This window comes from Melospiza georgiana, chromosome 26 (assembly GCF_028018845.1).
Source record: "Melospiza georgiana isolate bMelGeo1 chromosome 26, bMelGeo1.pri, whole genome shotgun sequence".
Taxonomy (NCBI): domain Eukaryota; kingdom Metazoa; phylum Chordata; class Aves; order Passeriformes; family Passerellidae; genus Melospiza; species Melospiza georgiana.
In genome coordinates, this window is record NC_080455.1 from 6,510,936 (window position 1) to 6,530,737 (window position 19,802).

Consider the following 19,802-nt stretch of genomic DNA (forward strand, 5'->3'; position numbering starts at 1 on the left):
GTTCCTCTTGACTTCTGACAGAATCTCTTTAAGATGTACCCAAGGGTGCAGGATCTTCCCTCTTCTCTATCCCACCTAATCCACGGGCTGTCCCAGCTCAAAGATTTTCTCTAGTGGCAATGTTGGTTTAAAAATAATCTCCTCTGCGTGGTGTCGGTGCCAGTGGAAAGGTTTGAACTGAAAATGGGGTTAAAAACCTCTTTATTCTCTCCTGGAGCAGAGGCAGGTAAGGGGCAAACACCTGCTGCAGCTGCAAGGGCGGGGGAGAATTCCCCTTTTGCTGCAGGAAACGCTTTGAACACAAATGGATCGGGTGTGGGGGTCCCGGTGGGGCAGGGGACGGTCGGGACAACCTCGAATGGGGCCGGGGAGGATACGGGACAGCCCCGGTGGGGCCGGGGAAGGATCGGGGTCAGCCCCGGTGGGGCCGGGGAGGATACGGGACAGCCCCCGGTGGGTCCGGAGCAGCCCCGGTGGGTCCGGAGCAGCCCCGGTAGAGCCGGGGGAGGATCGGGGTCAGCCCCGGTGGGGCCGGGGAGGGTACGGGACAGCCCCGGTGGCTCCGGAGCAGCCCCGGTCCCCCCTCCCGGTCCCGCCGTTCGCGGCCACGTGGCGCGGGCGGCGCGCGGCAGTGACGTCACGGCGCGGCGGCGGCGCGCGGAGGTCACGGGGCGCGCGGGGCGATGGCGGCGGCCGGAGGGTGCCGGGTGAGCGCGGGGGCACCGGCCCGGAGCGGGCGCGACGGGACCCCGGGGCCTGCCCGGCCCGGCGGGCACAGCGAGCGGCGCGGCGGGGCCGGCCCGGAGCCGCCGATCCCTCCCCGCCCGCCGGGCCCCGGTGCTGGCGGCCGCCGGTGCGGACACCCGGGCCGGCGGGGCTCCGGTTCCGCGCTCGGTGCTCCCGCCAGGCCCGGCGGGACGGAGCCTCCAGCGGCTCCGTGACCCCGAGATTGGAGGGGTCGAGGCTCCTGCAGCCCAACCATTCCGGGATCCCGCGGTTCCCGAGCCCGGAGCTGCTCCCGGGGCCTCTCCCGGGGTTCCCGAGCCCGGAGCTGTTACCGGGGCTCCATGGGGGCGGTTTTACCGTGAGCTGCCCCCGGAGCTCACTGGCCGGGATGAGCCCGGTGTGCCCGGAGCCTCGGGGTCTCCGCTCCGTTCGTGCCTCTGCTCGGGATCGCTGTCCCGTTCCGCCGCTCCCGCCCCCGGTGCTGCTCGGGAGCCAGCTCAGATTTTTATGGGATTTCCGTGGTTGTGCCCTGAGCTCAGCCCTGACCCCTTCCAGAGCTGGATCTGCGGGTTTGACCTCGGCAAGGGCAGCAGAACCATCCTGGGGTTGTTCTGGGACCCTCCAGAGCTGGGAAAAGTTGGTTTTGGAGGAGTTTTCCCATAAAAACCCCTCAGTGCTTCTCACGTTTCACCTCCAGGTGGATTTGTGCCTGGGTGCTGGGAGCCCTGGGTGCTGCCCTGAGCTCCCCCTGTGCTGTTTTCCTTGCAGAAATGTCTCCTCAGCGGGCCCTGGCTGCTCTCCCGGCGTTATCCCATCCCTGCCTTCCCCAGGAGCGCCCTGGTCAGGATCAGCAGCCCTGCCCTGGGCACCCCCCAGGTTGGTCCCCCCTGAATTTATTCCATTTGCACCCCAGGGTGTGTTCCCAGCAGAGTCCTCAGCCTGATGTGGCTCTGCCAGTTCCAAGCTGGGAATTTCCATTTTTAAAATGGAACTCAAGGAATTTTTGGGGACCAGTTCCAGGCTGGGAATCTCCACTTTTTAAATGGAACTAAGGGAATTTTTGGGTCCAGTTCCAGGCTGGGAATCTCCACTTTTTAAATGGAACTAAGGGAATTTTTGGGTCCAGTTCCAGGCTGGGAATCTCCACTTTTTAAATGGAACTAAGAGAATTTTTGGGTCCAGTTCCAGGCTGGGAGTTCCCACTTTTTAAATGGAACCCAAGGAATTTTTGGGGCAGCTGAGGTTGGACAGGGCGTGGAGCCCCCTGGGGTAGTGGGAGGTGTCCCTGCCCGTGGCTGGGTGGGATTTAAGATCCTTTCAATCCAATCCATGCTGAGATTCCATGAAATCCATTGGCCATGTGGCTCTTTTGAAGGATCAGCTGCTGCTTTTCCAGGCATCTCCATGTTTCCACACATTCTAAAAGTGATCCAGTGATCCTCAAGCCCAAAACTTGTGATTTTTCGGTCCTGTCTGCTCTAATTCCATGGGATTCTCCAACATGGGATGGTTTTCTCCAGTCCAGATGCTACTCCTCGGGAGGAAGGAAGGGATTCATCTCAGGTTTTGTGGAGAACATCAAACAGGAGTTAGCCAAAAACAAAGAGATGAAGGAAAGCATCAAAAAATTCCGCGATGAAGCAAAAAAGCTGGAGGAGTCGGATGCTCTGCGGGAAGCCAGGAGGAAATATGTGAGTGTTTGGGGTTTCCCTGGTTTGTTCCTTGGGTTGTTCCCTGGATTTTTGAGCTTTTACTGCTCTGAGTGAGCATTAAATCCACAGCTGAGCTGTTCTGCCTGGCTGGGAGCACTCAGTGCTAGATGGATGCCTCAGAATGTTTATTTGTTGGAATGTTTTGGGGTTTTTTATTCTAGTGGAAAGTCCTTTCCAGCAGACACTTGGCTGCATTTCTGAGCAGATCAGATAATGAGGCATTAAATTGAGCATCAAATGTTTCCTTTTCATTGTTCAGAGAGCTCTGAACATCATCATTTGCAAAGCTGCTGCTGACTCACGCCATGAACTCCTGAAATGTTCCTTTTTCTGCCCTCAATTCCAGCCTTAATGGATTGTGCTCCATCCAAGCTGGGTTTGAGTAGTTTCTGTCTCTTGATTAATGTTCTCTTCCCCCAGAAAACCATTGAATCTGAAACAGTGAAGACCTCAGAAGTGATTAAAAAGAAACTTGAAGAAATAACAGGGACGGTTAAAGAGGTAAAAGGATTTTTCCTCAGGGCAGCTCTGCTCAAGTTGGGCTTTTGAGGGGGCTGGAATTGTCATTGCTTGGGGCAGGTGCTGCTGCTCCTGGAGCTTTTAAAACCAGAGGCATTCACAAAATAATGGATTGGGTGTGATCAGAGGAGACCCAGACAGGGATTCCTCTGGGATTTGGGGAGATGGAGAAGAGGGACACCCCACCTGCAGCCTTGGGAGCACAAAATAAGGATGGAGAGAATCCAGAGGAGCCCTCAGGGCTGGAGCCAGGCTGGGAGTGCTCAGGGAGAGCTCAGAGCCTTTCCAGGGGTTGGAGAGGGGCTGGGGCCAAGGTCTGGAGCTGCAATGACTTTTCCCTTCTCCCTTTTCCCTTTTCCTTTCCAGAGTTTGGACGAGGTCAGCAAGAGCGACCTGGGCAGGAAGATCAAGGAGGGGGTGGAGGAAGCTGCCAAAACAGCCAAGCAATCTGCAGAGTCTGTGACCAGGGGAGGGGAGAAGCTGGGCAGGACTGCAGCCTTCAAAGCCATCTCCCAGGTACTGCTGCTGCTCCCTGGGCTCCCAGGGCACCCAGAACCTCAGGAGAGACTTTCTGGGGAGGTTTGGGGTGAAATCTGAAATCCTGCAGGCCTGAAATCTGAAATCCTGCAGGGCTGGGATCTGAAATCCTGCAAGGGTGGAATCTGAAATTGTGCAGGTGTAGAATCTGAAATCCTGCAGGTGGGAAATCCTGCAGGCCTGAAATCTGAAATTCTACATGGGTGAAATCTGAAATCCTGCAGGGGTGGAATCTGAAATCCTGCAAGGGTGGAATCTGAAATTGTGCAGGGGTGAAATCTGAAATTCTGCAGGGCTGGAATCTGAAATTCTGCAGGGCTGGAATCTGAAATCCTGCAAGGGTGGAATCTGAAATCCTGCAGGGGTGAAATCTGAAATTCTGCAGGGCTGGAATCTGAAATCCTGCAGGGGTGAAATCTGAAATCCTGCAGGTCTGAAATCTGAAATCCTGCAGGTCTGAAATCTGAAATCCTGCAGGGGTGAAATCTGAAATCCTGCAGGTCTGAAATTTGAAATCCTGCAGATCTGGAATCCTGCAGGGGTGAAATCTGAAATCCTGCAGGTCTGAAATTTGAAATCCTGCAGATCTGGAATCCTGCAGGTCTGAAATCTGAAATCCTGCAAATCTGAAATTCTGCAGGTCTGAAATGTGAAATCCTGCAGGTCTGAAATCCTGCAGGTCTGAAATCTGAAATCCCGCAGATCTGAAATCTGAAATTCTGCAGATCTGAAATCCTGCAGGTCTGAAATCACACCTCCTCTGGCAGGGCTGAGCTCCCTGCATGCAGGGTTGCAAAATGTCCCTCTCCAGAGGAATTTTAGCTTTCTCAAATCCCTCTTTTTGCAGGAAACACAGAAAATACCCAGTGTTTTATTGCCAGGCTGTGGCTGCCCCACCCCTGCCCCACCCAGGTCCCAAAGCATCACAGGATGGGGATTTTGAGCTGGGAGAGCAATAAACCCATCCTAACGGGGCTGTTTCCCTTGCAGGGAGTGGAAACTGTGAAGAAGGAAATAGATGAGAGTGTTTTGGGGCAGACTGGTCCCTACAGGCGCCCGGAGCGGCTGCGGAAGCGCACGGAATATTCCGGAGAGAGGATCAAAGAGCAGCGAGTGTTTGAAGCCAATGAGTGCGTGAGGGGTCCTCTGGGGGGGATGTTTCTGTGTGTAATTTGATGGGAAAGGTGAAAAAACGGGTCAGGGATTAAAATCCAGGAGCTGTGGGGAGCAGCTGGGTCTCCAGCAGGTTCCTAGCAGTGAATGGTCCTGGATCTTCCTGTGGTAAAACTGGAAATTTCAAATTCTAAAGGTGAAATTTGATGTTCTGAGGTGAAATCCTGAGCTGGGCATTGTTCTGTGTTCAGTTTTAACTTGCAGCTGGGTGATGCTGGCAGGACTAAAGCTGAGCTCCTTTTTTCTGGGCTGCTTTGCTCCTCTGAGCTGAGTTTTATTTGTCTGCTGCTTTATTTATCTGGAGTTTTGTTTATCTAATGTTTTATTTATCTGGGTTTTTATTTGCCTGGTGTTTCATTTATCTGATGGATCATTTATGGGGCTATCATTTATGGGGCTGCAATTTATTGTATAATTGATGGGGCCATCATTTATCTTGTAATTGAGCTCATCATTTCTGTGCTGTCTCAGCCTCAGTGATGCCAACTGCTGCAGGGATATTCCTCAGGGCGTTGTCTGTGTTTGTTACAAGCTAATTTTTCCCAAATATCCACATTTTATCCCTGTTTTCTGCCCTCTCTAGGGAAGCCATGGGCATGGTGCTGCATAAAGACTCCAAGTGGTACCAGCAGTGGAAAGATTTCAAGGACAACAATGTGGTTTTCAACAGTGAGTTGAGCCCATTCCCTTCCCAGCCCTGCTCCCATCTGGGCCTCCAGCCCCAGCAAATCCCAAATTCCCACTTTTCTCTGTGGGCTTGGAGCCTGAAACAAGGAAAATCCTGAAAAATCGAGGGAGGTTCACACAACTTCCAAATTAATGAAAGGTTGTAAAAAAAAAATTTTAAAATCTTGGGATCTTTCTGTCATGTGAAGCTGACCTTTGATATCATCTGAGGCTGTTTTTGGTGCAAATGCCCTGAAAATAATCCCAGAATTTAGGTTGGAAAAGCCCTCCAGGACCTTTGAGTCCAACCTGTCCCTGATCCCCACCTTGTCACCGCCAGTGCCACCTCCAGGGATGGAAACAGCACTGCTCAAAGTGAGCCTGATCCTGGATCTGCTCATTCCATTGGATAAATAGCATTCCCAGAGGGGTTCAATCTGGGTGTTAGCAGAGAAGGAGTTGCTGTGAGAGATCAGAACATTGCAGGAAAATGGGGAGGAAAATGGGGAATAAAATGGAGAGAAAAATAGGGAGAAAACCAACTCCCAGGTGATGTCTGGTGCTGGACAAAGGGGTGGAGGAGAGGCTGGGCCCTGCTGGGAGGGCTCTGAGCTCTCTGTTCCCTGCAGGGTTCTTTGAGATGAAGATGAAGTACGACGAGAGCGACAACGCCTTCATCCGAGCGTCGCGCGCCGTCACCGACCGCGTCACCGACCTCATAGGTACAGGGACAGGGACAGCCTTGAGGGGCTCGTGGGGACAGGGAATCAGTCTAAGCTGCTCCTGCAGCTGGGGCTGCCAGCCCTGGGCACGTCCCAGAGCTCTGCAGCACTTCCAGGGTCACTGTGTGGGTGAGGGATGGGAGGACAATCCTTGGGATCAACCTCACGTTCAGCTTCAAGGCTGGAGTCGTTCCCAGGGTGGCTTTTCCTCCTGTCTGTCCCTGTGTCCTGGTGGCTTTTCCTCCTGTCTGTCCCTGTGTCCTGGTGTTTTTTCCTCCCTGTCTGTCCCTGTTCCCTGGTGGCTTTTCCCCCCTCTGTCCCCAGAGCTGTGTCCTTGTGTCCTGGTGGCTTTTCCTCCTGTCTGTCCCTGTGTCCTGGTGGCTTTTCCTCCCTGTCTGTCCCTGTGTCCAGCTGTTTTTCCCCCCTCTGTCTGTCCCAGAGCTCTGTCCCTGTGTCCTGGTGGCTTTTTCCCCCTCTCTCTGTCTGTCCTAGAGCTCTGTCCCTGTGTCCAGCTGTTTTTTCCTCCCTCTGTCTGTCCCAGAGCTCTGTCCCTGTGTCCTGGTGGCTTTTCCTCCCTGTCTGTCCCTGTTCCCTGGTGGCTTTTCCTCCCTGTCTGTCCCTGTGTCCAGCTGTTTTTCCCCCCCTCTGTCTGTCCCAGAGCTCTGTCCCTGTGTCCTGGTGGCTTTTCCCCCCTCTGTCTGTCTGTCCCAGAGCTCTGTCCCTGTGTCCAGCTGTTTTTCCCCCCTTTGTCTGTCCCAGAGCTCTGTCCCTGTGTCCTGGTGGTTTTTCCCCCCTCTGTCTGTCTGTCCCAGAGCTCTGTCCCTGTGTCCCTGTGCTGGTGGCAGTGCCAGCACCCACTGGGCTGTTTTTGCAGGGGGATTGTTCTCCAAGACCGAGATGTCCGAGGTGCTGACAGAGATCCTCAGGGTGGATCCCTCGTTTGACAAGGATCGCTTCCTGAAGCAGTGTGAGCGGGACATCATCCCCAACGTGCTGGAGGTGCTCAGCAGCTGCTGCCCCTTCATTTCCCCCTCATTACCCCATGGAAAATGGGTTTTTGTTTTTACTTTGCACTGCTAAAATCAAAAGTTGGGTCAGGATTTGCTTCTCCAGCTTTGCACAGGAAAGGTCTTTGCACAGACCTTGGGAAAGGAATCACATCCCACACTTAGGTTGAAACCATGGGATAATAAATGTATAAATAAATACATAAATATTATAAATATATAGATAATTTATATTATAAATATATAAAAATATATATAAAGATAGGTTGAAACCATGGGATAATAAGTATATATAAGTGTATGTGTATATATATATATATATATATATATATATATATATATATATATATATATATAAAAGTAGGTTGAAACCATGGGATAATAAATGTGTAAATCAATACATAAATATTATAAGTATATAGATAATTTATATTATAAATATATAAAAATATATATAAAGGTAGGTTGAAACCATGGGATAATAAATGTATAAATAAATACATAAATATTATAAGTATATAGATAATTCCTATTGTAAATATCTAAATATATATATAAAGGTAGGTTGAAACCATGGGATAATAAGTATATGAATATGACAAATATATGTAAAAATTATATTATAAATATAGAAACATATACTATTAAATATATTATAAATATATATTATTTATATGTTTAAATATAAATATAAATTATTTATAGATATCTATATGGGGCTATATATACATTCTATTATAAATATATAAAATAAATATATATGTTATAAAATATATATTATACATACACATATTTTATATATTTATATTTAAACATAAATACAAATTATATAGATATATAAAATATATAAAAAATTATTTTCTGGCCTGGAAAACAGCAAATGAGGTGGGATCAGATGGAAGTGGGTAAGCAAATGGTGATAGCAGAGGGATAAGGGAAGGAATTTGGGATTTGCTCCTGGGTTTTTTGATCTGGATTTGGGAAGAGCAGCAGGTTCTGACCAATGGCTCAGTGGTCATAGAAATGTCTGGAATTTGAGGTTTTTAGGGACTCATAGTGATGGGAGATGTGACTGTAAATGGATGTGGATCAGGAAAGACAGAGGGAATTTGGGATTTGGAACAGAGCAGGAATTGTTCTGAATTTGGGATTTGAAATGGAGCAGGAATTGTTCTGAATTTGGGATTTGGAATAGAGCAGGAATTGTTCAGAGGGACTCAAGAGAGCCTGGAAAAAACTGGGATTTAAGAAGCCAAACGTGGGATTGTTCTGTTCCTTCTGTGCCCAGGGTTTTGCAGTGTGGGAAATTGCAGCTCTGCTCCCGTTTGATCCCAGGATTTGTGAGCACTGGGAGCTCTGCTGGCTCCCTGGCAGCTTGAACAGGAGGATTTAATGGGAAGGTTCAGCTGGAAGCTTTAAGAGAGTTTAATTATCCCAAGGTTTATGTCCCTTGGCCTCAGCTCCTGTGTTTTTATAGAAATCCTTTTTGCTGTTCCCCTTTTGCAGCTCCAATTTCCCCCCAGAGTCCCACAAAACGTGGGATTTAAGGCTGGAAGGGCTGATTGGTCCCACTTTGATATAGGAGGAGCTTTAAAATGTTCTGTTTGATTTCCTTTGATATAGGAGGAGCTTTAAAAATGTTTCTTTCTTTAAAATGTTCCCTCTGATTTCCTCCTCAGGCTCTGATCTCGGGGGAGCTCGACATCCTCAAGGACTGGTGCTATGAGGCCGTGAGTGAAGCTCCCCAAAAACCTCCCCAAAAACCTCCCCAAAACTTGGGATTCTCCCTTGAAAATGAGATTCTTTTATTCTTTTGAGGGCTTGGAATTCAGGGAGTAACTTCATTCCTCCAAAATTATTGTGCTGTAAAATCCAAAATAATTCTGCTCTTCCAATTCCGAAATTAATCCAAGAACTGATTTTCTCCAAGTGCTGTTCCCCACCACCAGAGGGCTGAAAGAGCCATTTTTTTTTTTCAATTTAATAAATCCTGATCAGCTTTTTTTTTTTTTTTTTTTTTTTAATATAACAGTAATCCAGTCTGAAAGCAAAGAATCTTCCCTGCTTCCAGCAACCTTGGGAATGACACCTTGGATTGCTCTGGAGGGAAGCAGCAGCTTCCCTGCACTTTGTGAAGCCAAAATCCAAAATCAAACATTCCCAAGGCAGCTGGAATTGCAAATGAAGCTCCAAAGTCCAGAGTAATCAGTCAGATAAGCCAGGGGAGGAAATGGGAATCTTATTCCTGAGAACCTGGGGGATAAAACCTCTTAATGGATCCCACGGGTGCTGAGATGGTGATTCTGGTCACTGAACTCCCTCATTTCCCCTGCTTTTCCCCTGTTTTTTCCCAGTTTTCCCCCTGTTTTTCCCAGTTTTCCCCTGTTTTTTCCCAGTTTTTCCCTTTTTTTTCCCCAGGTTTCCCCTATTTTTTCCCAGGTTTCCCCAGTTTTTTCCCCAGTTTTTTCCCCAGTTTTTTCCCTGCTTTTTCCCCTGCTTTTCCCCCTGTTTTTCCACTGTTTCCCCCTGCTTTCCCCCTGCTTTTCCTTTATTTTCCCAGTTTTTCCTTTATATTCCCTGTTCCTGCTGTTCAGTCCAGTTGTGAGTCCCTCAGCTCTCAGCTGCTCTCAGGTCCTCACATTCTTCCCAGTAAAAATGAGATTTTTGTGAATCCCAGAGCATGTCCTGCAGTTCTTTAATCCCTTCCTTCACCACATTTACAAAAAAAAAGTGAATTTTTCTCATGAGGTTTTTTTTTTTTTTTTTCTCTCCAAGCAAAAATTCCTTTTTTTTTTTTTATTCTTTGATGGTGACAGAACAATCCCAAACAATTCCCAACCCCAGTTTGTTCATCCCTTTAGACCTACAGCCAGCTGGCCCATCCCATCCAGCAGGCCAAGGCCCTGGGGCTCCAGTTCCACTCCAGGATCCTGGACATTGACAACATCGACGTGAGTTCCCTGTAAAACTCTTCTTTTGGGGGCAAAAATCCAACTCAGGGGATCAGGAGGGGCTTTTTAGGATCAGGGGGATTGGGAAAAACCCCTCCAGGATCATCCAGTCCAACCTTCTTTGCTCTGAATGCTGGGTTTGAGCTCTGGGGTTTGGGATTTCTGCTCCCAGAAGGGAAATCCCAGTGTTGGAAGGGAAACCCCATTGCTGGAAGGGAAATCCCAGTGCTGGAAAGGAAATCCCATTGCTGGAAGAGAAATCCCATTGCTGGAAGGGAAATCCCATTGCTGGAAGAGAAATCCCAGTGCTGGAAGGGAAAATCTCAGATATCCAAGATATCTAAAATATCTTGCAAATTGAGTTAGGCTTGGGTGGAAAATTGGGGTTTTTTTGGATGGATTGAGCTCCAGGTGTGGGTTGGGATCAGGGAGCTCATTCCCTGGGATCAGGCATGGGAACGTGGCAGAGCTGTTGAGATTCCCTCAGGGAACAGGAAAATCGCCCTAAAAATAAATTTATTCCTTTGTGACACAGCCCAGCCCTGTCCTGCTGCTGATTCCTTTATTAGGGATAAAACAGAATGTTTGGGAACATTTCAAAAGAGGAAAATCCTCAGTGCCTGTGGCTCCTTTTGGGGCAGCACAGGCAGGAATTCCTGTGCTGAAGAGCAGCATCCCAAAAAAAGGGGATGCAAAGAGATTGCCCACAATGGGCAGAAAGAGAATTTAAAAAGAAAAAAGCTGAATTTTCACTCCTCTTGCATTCCAGTGAATATAAGTGTTTAAATATTTCATGGAACAGCCTGGGAATAGAGGGGAAAAAATCCTGGCAAACAAAAGTTCCCACCTTGAAGTGTTTCTGGTACAGTTTTTGTCTGGTTCAGAACAACTTCCTGGCAAAAACGGATTTAAAAAAGGAGAAAAGCTCTGTTTGATCCTTGTGGGTCCCTTCCAGCTCAGGATGTTCTGGTTCCAAACATTTCCTTCAGAAAATTCCGTTTTTTTTGGAGAGCAGGGTGTCTTTGAATTTGCTTTCTAATTGGAGCTAACGGTGCAAAGCTCGTTCCCATTTCCCAGATTTATGGACTTGGGGAAATAATGAAAAAACCCACAACAGTTTGGGGAAAGCTTTGGGTTCCCAAGGTTTTACTTGGGATTTTTTTTGGGGGGGGAAACAGCTTTTCCATCCTATCAGAATGATGGAATTGGTGTGGTTGAGCAGCCAGGGGGGAAATGGGGGTGTGGGAGATCTTCCATGGGCCTGCAGGAGTGGGGTGATGTCCATGGGGAGGTGTCCATGGGGTTGTGGGGTGATCTCTATGGGGTTGTGGGGTGGTGTCCATGGGGTGATGTCCATCGGGTTATGGGGTGGTGTCCAACAAGTTGTGGGGTGATGTCCATGGGGTGATGTCCATGGGGGTTATGGGATGATGTCCGTGGTGTTATGGGGTTATGTCCATGGGGGTTATGGGGTGATGTCTGTGGGGTTATGGGGTGTTGTCTGTGGGGTTCATGGGGTAATATCCATGGGGTTTATGGGGTGATGTCCATGGAGTTTATGGGGTGATGTCCATGGGGTTTTGGGGTGATGTCCCTGGGGTGATGTCCATGGGTTTATGGGGTGATCTCTGTGGGATTATGGGGTGATGTCCATGGGGTTTATGGAGTGATGTCCATGGGGCGATGTCCATGGGGTTATGGAGTGATGTCCATGGGGGTTATGGGGTGATGTCCATGGGGTTGTAGGATGATGTCCATGGGTTTATGGAGTGATGTCCATGGGGGTTGTGGGCTGATGTCCATGGTGTGATGTCCATGAGGTCTATGGGGTGATGTCCATGGGCTGATGTCCATGGGTTTGTGGGCTGATGTCCATAGGGTTTGGGTTCATGGGCTGATGTCCATGGGGTTCATGGGGTGATGTCCATGGGGTTCATGAAGTGATCTCCATGGGGTTACGGGGTGGTGTCCATGGCGTGATGTCCATGGGATTAATGGGTGATGTCCATGGGGTTCATGTCCATGGGGTTGTGGGCTGATGTCCATGGGGTTCATGTAGTGATGTCCATGGGATTAATGGCTGATGTCCATAGGGTTTATGGGCTGATGTCCATGGGGTTCATGGCTGATGTCCATAGGGTTTATGGGCTGATGTCCATCGGGTTCTGTCCCTACAGCTGGCCATGGGGAAGATGATGGAGCAGGGGCCCGTGCTGATCATCACCTTCCAGGCCCAGGTGGTGATGGTGATCAAGAACCACCTGGGGGAGGTGGTGGAAGGGGACCCGGTGAGTGGGGACACGTCTGGGGCCTGGGACAGGTTTGGGGTTTGGGATTTATTTGGGGTTGGAGACACGTTAGGGATCTGAGACATGTTTGGGGTCAGGGACACGTTAGGGATCTGAGACAGGTTTGGGGTCTGGGTCACATTTGGGATCTGGCCACATTTGGGGTCTCCCAGTGCATTCCAGCTCCATCCCATTCCCCCCTGGCCCTGCTGGGGTTCCCTCCCCTTTTCCTTTCCCTGGCTGGGCAGAGCCCTCTGGCAAGCAGGGTGAGAGCAGGGCTGAGTCACTGCATCAAAAAAACCCCAAATCCACATTTTTAGCTCCCCACACTCCCACCAAGAATGCAGGGATTTAATTCCATGAAAATCTCCCAGGGAACTCCCACCCTTGCCTGGAGCTGTGTGGGGTTTTTGGGGAGCAGGGAATGAGCTGGGAGACAAATCCCTGGCACCTCTGGGGGACCCTGGGCTGCCCCTGGGGCTCTTCCCTCCTGGTTCCAGGCTCAGCCTGGCCCGTGGAATTCCCTGAATAAATGTTTCTCTCTCCAGGAGGAAAAATAAAAAATAAAATAAAATAAAATAAAATAAAATAAAATAAAATAAAATAAAATAAAATAAAATAAAATAAAATAAAATAAAATAAAATAAAATAAAATAAAATAAAATAGTTATTCTTAATATATAATGAATATAATATGTAATCATTATCTATTATCTATTATTTATATTATATTGTGTTATATTCTATTATATTGTATATAATAGAAATTTTAATTTTATTGATGAATATATAAAAATATAATATATATTTTATACTATGTATATATTATATTATATTATATTATATTATATTATATTATATTATATTATATTATATTATATTATATTATATTATATTATATTATATTATATTATATTATATTATATTATATTATATTATATTATATTATATTATATTATATTATATATTATTACTGTTATTATATTTCTCTCTCCAGGCAGCTCATTTTCCTTGTAATTAATACGGGCATTTAACAAATATTGGCTTTTGCAGCCCTGGCCTTTGGTCTAGGCTGGAAAAATGGGATTCATTTGAATGCTGGGGCCCATCTGGGCTGATTCACAAGCAGGGCAGAAACAGCTGATCCAGAGATTCCCTGCATTAAACTCCTGCATTCCTGGGAGATAAATATTGATGGGATAATTATTGAACAGGATATCAAAGTCTGTTTGCTGTCAGATCCCTCCAGGGCTGCAATAAATCAGGGAGAGGAATTGAAATTCTCCAGTGCAGCCCAAAGCTCAGCTTTAATCAGGAGCCTGGGCTTGGGTGGAGCTGCTGGAATATTGAACACAGGGAGGTTTGGGGAGAGGGGAGCCTCAAATCCCCTGAGTTTGGGGGTGGAAGGAGCTGGGAGGGTTGGAATTTAAATTTTGGGGGTGGAAGGAGCTGGAAAGATTTAAATTGAGTTTTGGGGTTGGAAGGAGCTGGAAATATTTGAGTTGAGTTGAGTTCTGGAGCTGGAAGGAGATGGATCGATGTGAGTTTTGGGGCTGGAAGGAGCTGGGAGGATTTGAGTTTGAGCTTTGGGGTTGGAAGGAGATGGAAGGATTGGAGTTTTGGGGCTGGAAGGAGCTGGGAGGGTTTGAGTTTTGAAGGGTGGAAGGATTTGAGTTGAGTTTTGGGGCTGGAAGGATGTGAGTTTGGGGGCTGGAAGGATTTGAGTTTGGGGGCTGAAAGGATTTGAGTTTTGGGGTTGGAAGGATGTGAGTTTTGGGGCTGAAAGGATTTGAGTTTTGGGGTTGGAAGGATGTGAGTTTTGGGGCTGGAAGGATGTGAGTTTTGGGGCTGAAAGGATTTGAGTTTTGGGGCTGGAAGGATGTGAGTTTTGGGGTTGGAAGGATGTGAGTTTTGGGGCTGGAAGGATTGGAGTTTTGGGGCTGGAAGGATTGGAGTTTTGGGGCTGGAAGGATGTGAGTTTTGGGGCTGGAAGGATGTGAGTTTTGGGGCTGGAAGGATTGGAGTTTTGGGGCTGGAAGGATTGGAGTTTTGGGGCTGGAAGGATGTGAGTTTTGGGGCTGGAAGGATGTGAGTTTTGGGGCTGGAAGGATTTGAGTTTTGCAGCTGGAAGGAGCTGGAAGGATTTGAATTCATTTTGAGTTCTGGGGCTGGAAGGAGCTGTCAGGTGCCCTGCTGGCAGCCTGGCCCTGCCCCTCAGATCAGCCCTCTCCTCTCTGTCTCCCCAGGACAAGGTGCTGAGGATGCTCTACGTGTGGGCGCTGTGCCGGGACCAGGACGAGCTGAACCCCTACATGGCCTGGAGGCTGCTGGACATTTCCTCCTCCAGCACGGAGCAGGTGCTCTGAGCAGGGCTGGGCTCAGGGCTGGGCCCTTCCCACCCTCTGCAAGCTGCTCCAGCCTGGAACCCCCACGGGGAGCTGGGGGATTTGGGATTTGAGCTCCTGATCATCCCAGTCCCCGAGGAATGGGAATCCCTGCTCGGGGACACCTGGGACGAGCAGCTGCTGCTTCATCCTCGTGCCTCAGAGGCTCCCGGGCAGCTGGGGACCCCCAGAGCTGTCATTCCCACCTGCTGGCACCCTTGGAGATCCCTGGAAGGGCCTTGGAGGGGCTCCTGGCTGCCAATGTCCTGGCCAGGCTCCAGCCTCGCCTCCCTGCCGTGTCTTGCACTTTCCCAAACCAAATACAACCAAGGACTTTGCACATGGAGGTGTTGGATCCTCAGGTTGGTGGTGGGGTGGGGCTGATAGCTGAATATCCAGGGGGGAGATCTGGTCATCCACAGCTTGGAAGGGGGAATGTTGTTGGTTCTGGTCACAAAGAGCCACGGCTGCATCCCTTGGGGTGGTGGGGAGGGTGTGGGACAGGAGGGGAAGGGCAGGGGGTGTGTCTGAGGAGTGGGACTGCTTTGGGAACGCTGAATTTTCATGTCCCATCCTGATTTTTCTGTCCCGTCCTGTCTCACTGTGCTCCTGGTTCACCTCCCTGGCCTTGTCTGCTCCTCATCCCTGCACAGAGCCCAGATCCAGGAGCAGAAATTCCCCAGTTTGCTGGGGTGAAATCCCAATCTAAAAAATGGGATTGAAAATCCCAAATCATGGAAAAAAAAATCCCCAAATTCAGATTCCAGTGGCAGCATTTTGGGGCCCTCACCTTGAGCTTCTTGCAGGGGGAATGGCTGAGAGGGAGCAGAACTTGTGGGGTTTGGGAGCTGAGGAACCCCCTGCCCATGGAAAGGGAGCTTGGGAGAAGGTTTGGAGAGGAAATCCAAGAATTGCTGTGGTGCTGAGGGTGAGGCAGGCCAGCTCTGCCCTGCCAGAGTGATTAAAGAGAATAATTCCAGTTCCTCTTCTGTGAATGTCTGCAGCTTTGAACGTCCCTGGGATGGGACAGCCCCGGCAGCAGAGGCTGCCCCAGCCCTTGGAGCACCCCCAGGCCGTGGGGATGCCACATTCCCCGTTGGTGTCACCCCCAGGGCAGGCTGGGGGTGCCATTTGGGTCACAGCCAGCCCAGGGAACGCTCCAGGCTGGGATGGAGCAAGTCCAGGGGAAGGTTTGGCCCCCAGGAAAGGCTGAGGGAGCTGGGAAGGGGCTCAGCCTGGAGAAAGGGAGGCTCAGAGGGGACCTGCACAGAGGGGACAGCCAGGGGACAGCAGGCTCTGCTCCCAGGGGACACCAGGACAAGGGGGAACAGCCCCAAGCTGTGCCAGGGGGGGTTTGGGTTGGACATTGAGAAAATTCCTTCATGGAAAGGGTTGTAAACCCTGGGCACAGCTGGAGCCCCCAGCCCTGCAGGGATTTAAAATCCTTGGGGATGTGGCACTTGGGCACAGGGCAGTGGTGGCACTTGGGCACAGGGCCAGTGCTGGCACTTGGGCACAGGGCAGTGCTGGCACTTGGGCACAGGGCAGTGCTGGCTTGGTGCTGGTGGCCCTGGGGGCTTTTCCAGCCCTGGTGCCAAGGCCTGGGGGGCTCTGGGGGGCTCCATGGATCCGGGGCACTGCCAGCCCTGCCCTGGCTCCACGCCAGGGATGCTGCAGGGTTGCCATGGGGATGGGGATGCTGGCATGGTGACTCAGAGCTGCTCCTGCTGCCTCTGACACCCCGTGGGCCGTTCCCATCCCACCATGGAGGGCTCTGAGCCCCCACATCCCCAGGCTGCTCCAGAGCTCCAGCCCGGCCCTGGGCACTGCTGGGGGTTCCACAGGGCTGGAATGAGATGATCCCAACCCGTTCCACATTCTCTGATCCCACAGCTGCCCCTGGGCCATCCCTCAGTGTCACCCCGAGGCTTTTTGGGGCTTTTCCCCAGTTCTGTGCTGGATCTGATGGGGTGGGATGATGAGGGTGTGCCCAGTGATCCCTCAGTGCTCTTTGCTCCCTTTCTCCTCCCTGCAATGCATTTTTTGAGGGACGCAGCCCCTGCTGCCAGGTGGAATTGTCCTCCCTGGGCCTTTCTGGCACCGGGGCTCCTCTTTCCAGCCTTTAGCACACAAAGCCTCCGTGCCAAACGACAGCTCTGAGCCAAGCCCCGAGCACCAAGCTCGTTTAGGAACAATTCATTAGAGGGGGGAGGATTTTTTGAATGAGGTGTTTTTCATCTGGGACAGATCCATGGAGCAGCAGCCTCCTGTGCTGCCTCCTCTGCCAGAGCCTCGGAGATGGTTTGGGTTTGTTTTATTTTTTTGTGGTGAATGATTCCAAAATGATTTTTCTCCTGTCTCAGATCAGCTCCAAGAGCGGTGAGCTCTCCCTGGAGCTGCTGGAAGGAGCGGGGGCTTTGTCAGGGATGAGTTACTGAGGGATCCTTCTGCCTCTGACTGTTGCTGCCAATGAAAAGAAATAAATAAAGCTCAATTAAGGCAAAGGCTTGGAGAACGCTTCTCCCCACGGAGCACGGGGAGGAAATTCCACTTGCAAAGGTTCTGCCCCATCCCTGGGGGTGTCCAGGTGTTGGATGGGGATGGTGGGAAGGGGTGGGACTCCATCTCGCCTTTCCCTGGGATGTTTTCAGCTGAGGTGCTTTTTAAAACAGCTTTAATTCGTTTTCCCTTGGCTGCTGCAGTGCTGCTAATTGGGAACTGGGACTATCTGACAGGATTTACATAGATTTTGAAACGGGAAGGGAGAAACTTCCAAAAATACCTCCCTTTCTAAAGGCAAAGGCAGCAGAAACTTCACGAAACCGTTTTCTTAAAATACCCTGAAAATCCGCCGTGATTGCCATGGATGGGTCCTCTCTGCCAGCGAGGTTTGCTCTGGGAAAGGAGGGATCCAAGCACCCAGGGAGGGTCTGATGGCAGCGGGGCCTGTGGGTGCTGCCCGGAGCTTCCCTGGGATCGAGGGAGGCTCGGCACTAACTGGGAGAGGCTCAGCATTAACTGGGAGAGGCTCAGCATTCCTGAGATTGAGGGAGGCTCAGCATTAACTGGGAGAGGCTCAGAATTCCCTAGGATTGAGGGAGGCTCAGCATTAACTGGGATTGAGGGAGGCTCAGCATTCCCGAGATTGAGAGAGGCTCAGCATTAACAGAGAGGCTCAGAATTCCCTGGGAACTGAGGCTCAGCATTCCCTAGGATTGAGAGAGGCTCAGAATTCCTGAGATTGAGAGAGGCTCAGCATTAACTGGGAAACTGAGAGAGGATCAGCATTGCCTGAGAGCTGAGAGAGGCTCAGCATTAACTGGGAGAGGCTCAGAATTAACTGGGATTGAGGTTCAGCATTCCCTGGGAATTGAGAGAGTCTCAGCATTAACTGGGAAACTGAGAGAGGCTCAGAATTAACTGGGACTGAGAGAGGCTCAGCATTCCCGAGATTGAGAGAGGCTCAGCATTAACAGAGAGGCTCAGAATTCCCTGGGATTGAGGTTCAGCACTCCCTGGGAATTGAGAGATGCTCAGCATTAACTGGGATTGAGGTTCAGCATTCCCTGGGAAACTGAGAGAGGTTCGGCTTTCCCTTTGAACTGAGGGTCAGTTTTCCCGGGATCACAGCCTCAGATTTACGGGGAACACAGGCTCGGCATTCCCGGGAATACAGTCTCATTTTTCCCGGGAACACAGGCTCCACATTCCCGGGATCACAGGCTCAGATTTCCCGGGAATACAGTCTCATTTTTCCCGGGAATACAGGCTCGGCATTCCCGGGAACACAGGCTCCACATTCCCGGGATCGCAGCCTCAGTTTCCCCAGGAACACAGCCTCAGATTTCCCGGGAATACAGGCTCCGTTTTGCCGGGAATACAGTCTCATTTTTCCCGGGAGCACAGGCTCAGATTTCTTTGGGAAGGTGCCGCGCTCTGCCCCCCCGGCTCCCTCCATCGCTCCCTCGCCCCTCCTGGCGCTGGTTTGGATCCCGGGCTGTGAGTGGGACCTGCCCTGGCGGGGATGAGCCCCGCGGTCTCCATTGGCACCGGCACGTCCGAGTTCCCCGGGAACGTCTGCCACGATCTCCCGTAGCCATGGAGACCCCGAAGCCGTGCACAGAAACACTTTTCCAGGCGTTTTTTCCCCTTTTTTTATAATTTTTTAAATTTTTTTCTCCTCCTCTGCCATCCTCCTCGGGTCCGTGTGACTCTGCTGTGCCCACAGCAAGGGCTGGTAATTTTAAGGAATGGCGGAATTTTCTGTGGAATGCCAGGTGGGAGCCCTGGCAGAGCTCAGCCTTGCTGCCAGCTGCTCCCAAGGTCTGTGCCACCCCAGCGGGCACTTCCCCATCTCCAGCCCAAAGGATTCCATGTGGGATGGGGCTGGGAGAGCCGGGCAAAGGAGGGGTCTAGGGAGAGCTCAGAGCCCCTCGCAGGGCCTGAAGGGGCTCCAGGAGAGCTGGAGAGGGACTGGGGACAAGGGATGGAGGGAAAACAGAGCCAGCCCCTGCCCTGCCCCGCGGGTGTGGAAGGCAGCGCTCCAGAGGGACGGATCCAGCCGGGAATGGTGCAGCTGCAGGGATGGGCTGGGCTGCAGGGATGCTCTGAGGGTGCCGGGAGCTCCAGGCTGGAGAGGGGCAGCAGCTCCATCGCCTCGGTCCTGTCCCCGCTGCCAGCCCGTGCTGGCCATGGGAGCATCGCCGGGATCCTCGGCAGGACGGGATGGGCACAGGCGGCAGCAATCCTGGGATTCCAAGCTGGCATTTCGAAGGGATCTTGGCCAAAAAAAAACCCGTGGGGCCTGGATCCCTCCTGCCTGTCCCAGCACGGGGCTGCTCCAGGGTTTCCTGCCTCCCCCATGGCCCTCCTGTCCCCCACTCCCATGGATGCCCCTGCAGCCACCTTGACCCCCCAATCCCGCATTTTCACAGCATCCCCGTGACTCTGCTCCTCCCTGCATCCCCAGGGTCCTCCTGCAGGACCACACCCACTGCAGCCCCCTGGCCCTGCTGCCAGGGCCCGCTGCTGTCACCTCCCCGGGCGTGCCCAGCACGCTCCTTGGCATTGCCCCCACACAGCACAGCCCCTGCACCCCCAGGGACATCCCTGAAACC

At 51.0% G+C, this 19,802-nt stretch overlaps 1 protein-coding gene across 1 annotated transcript; it reads left to right on the forward strand.

Moving 5' to 3' along the window:
• The first annotated feature begins 650 nt into the window (after positions 1 to 650).
• On the forward strand, positions 651 to 17,165 carry TIMM44 (translocase of inner mitochondrial membrane 44). The gene is made up of 13 exons (XM_058041065.1): positions 651 to 707; positions 1,495 to 1,602; positions 2,247 to 2,417; positions 2,859 to 2,939; positions 3,324 to 3,473; positions 4,485 to 4,624; positions 5,251 to 5,336; positions 5,963 to 6,055; positions 6,930 to 7,054; positions 8,742 to 8,792; positions 9,924 to 10,013; positions 12,191 to 12,301; positions 14,548 to 17,165. Exons 1-13 carry the CDS (start codon positions 684 to 686, stop codon positions 14,665 to 14,667), a joined length of 1,350 nt encoding a protein of 449 aa, XP_057897048.1. The 5' UTR covers positions 651 to 683; the 3' UTR covers positions 14,668 to 17,165.
• The last annotated feature ends 2,637 nt before the right edge of the window (positions 17,166 to 19,802 follow it).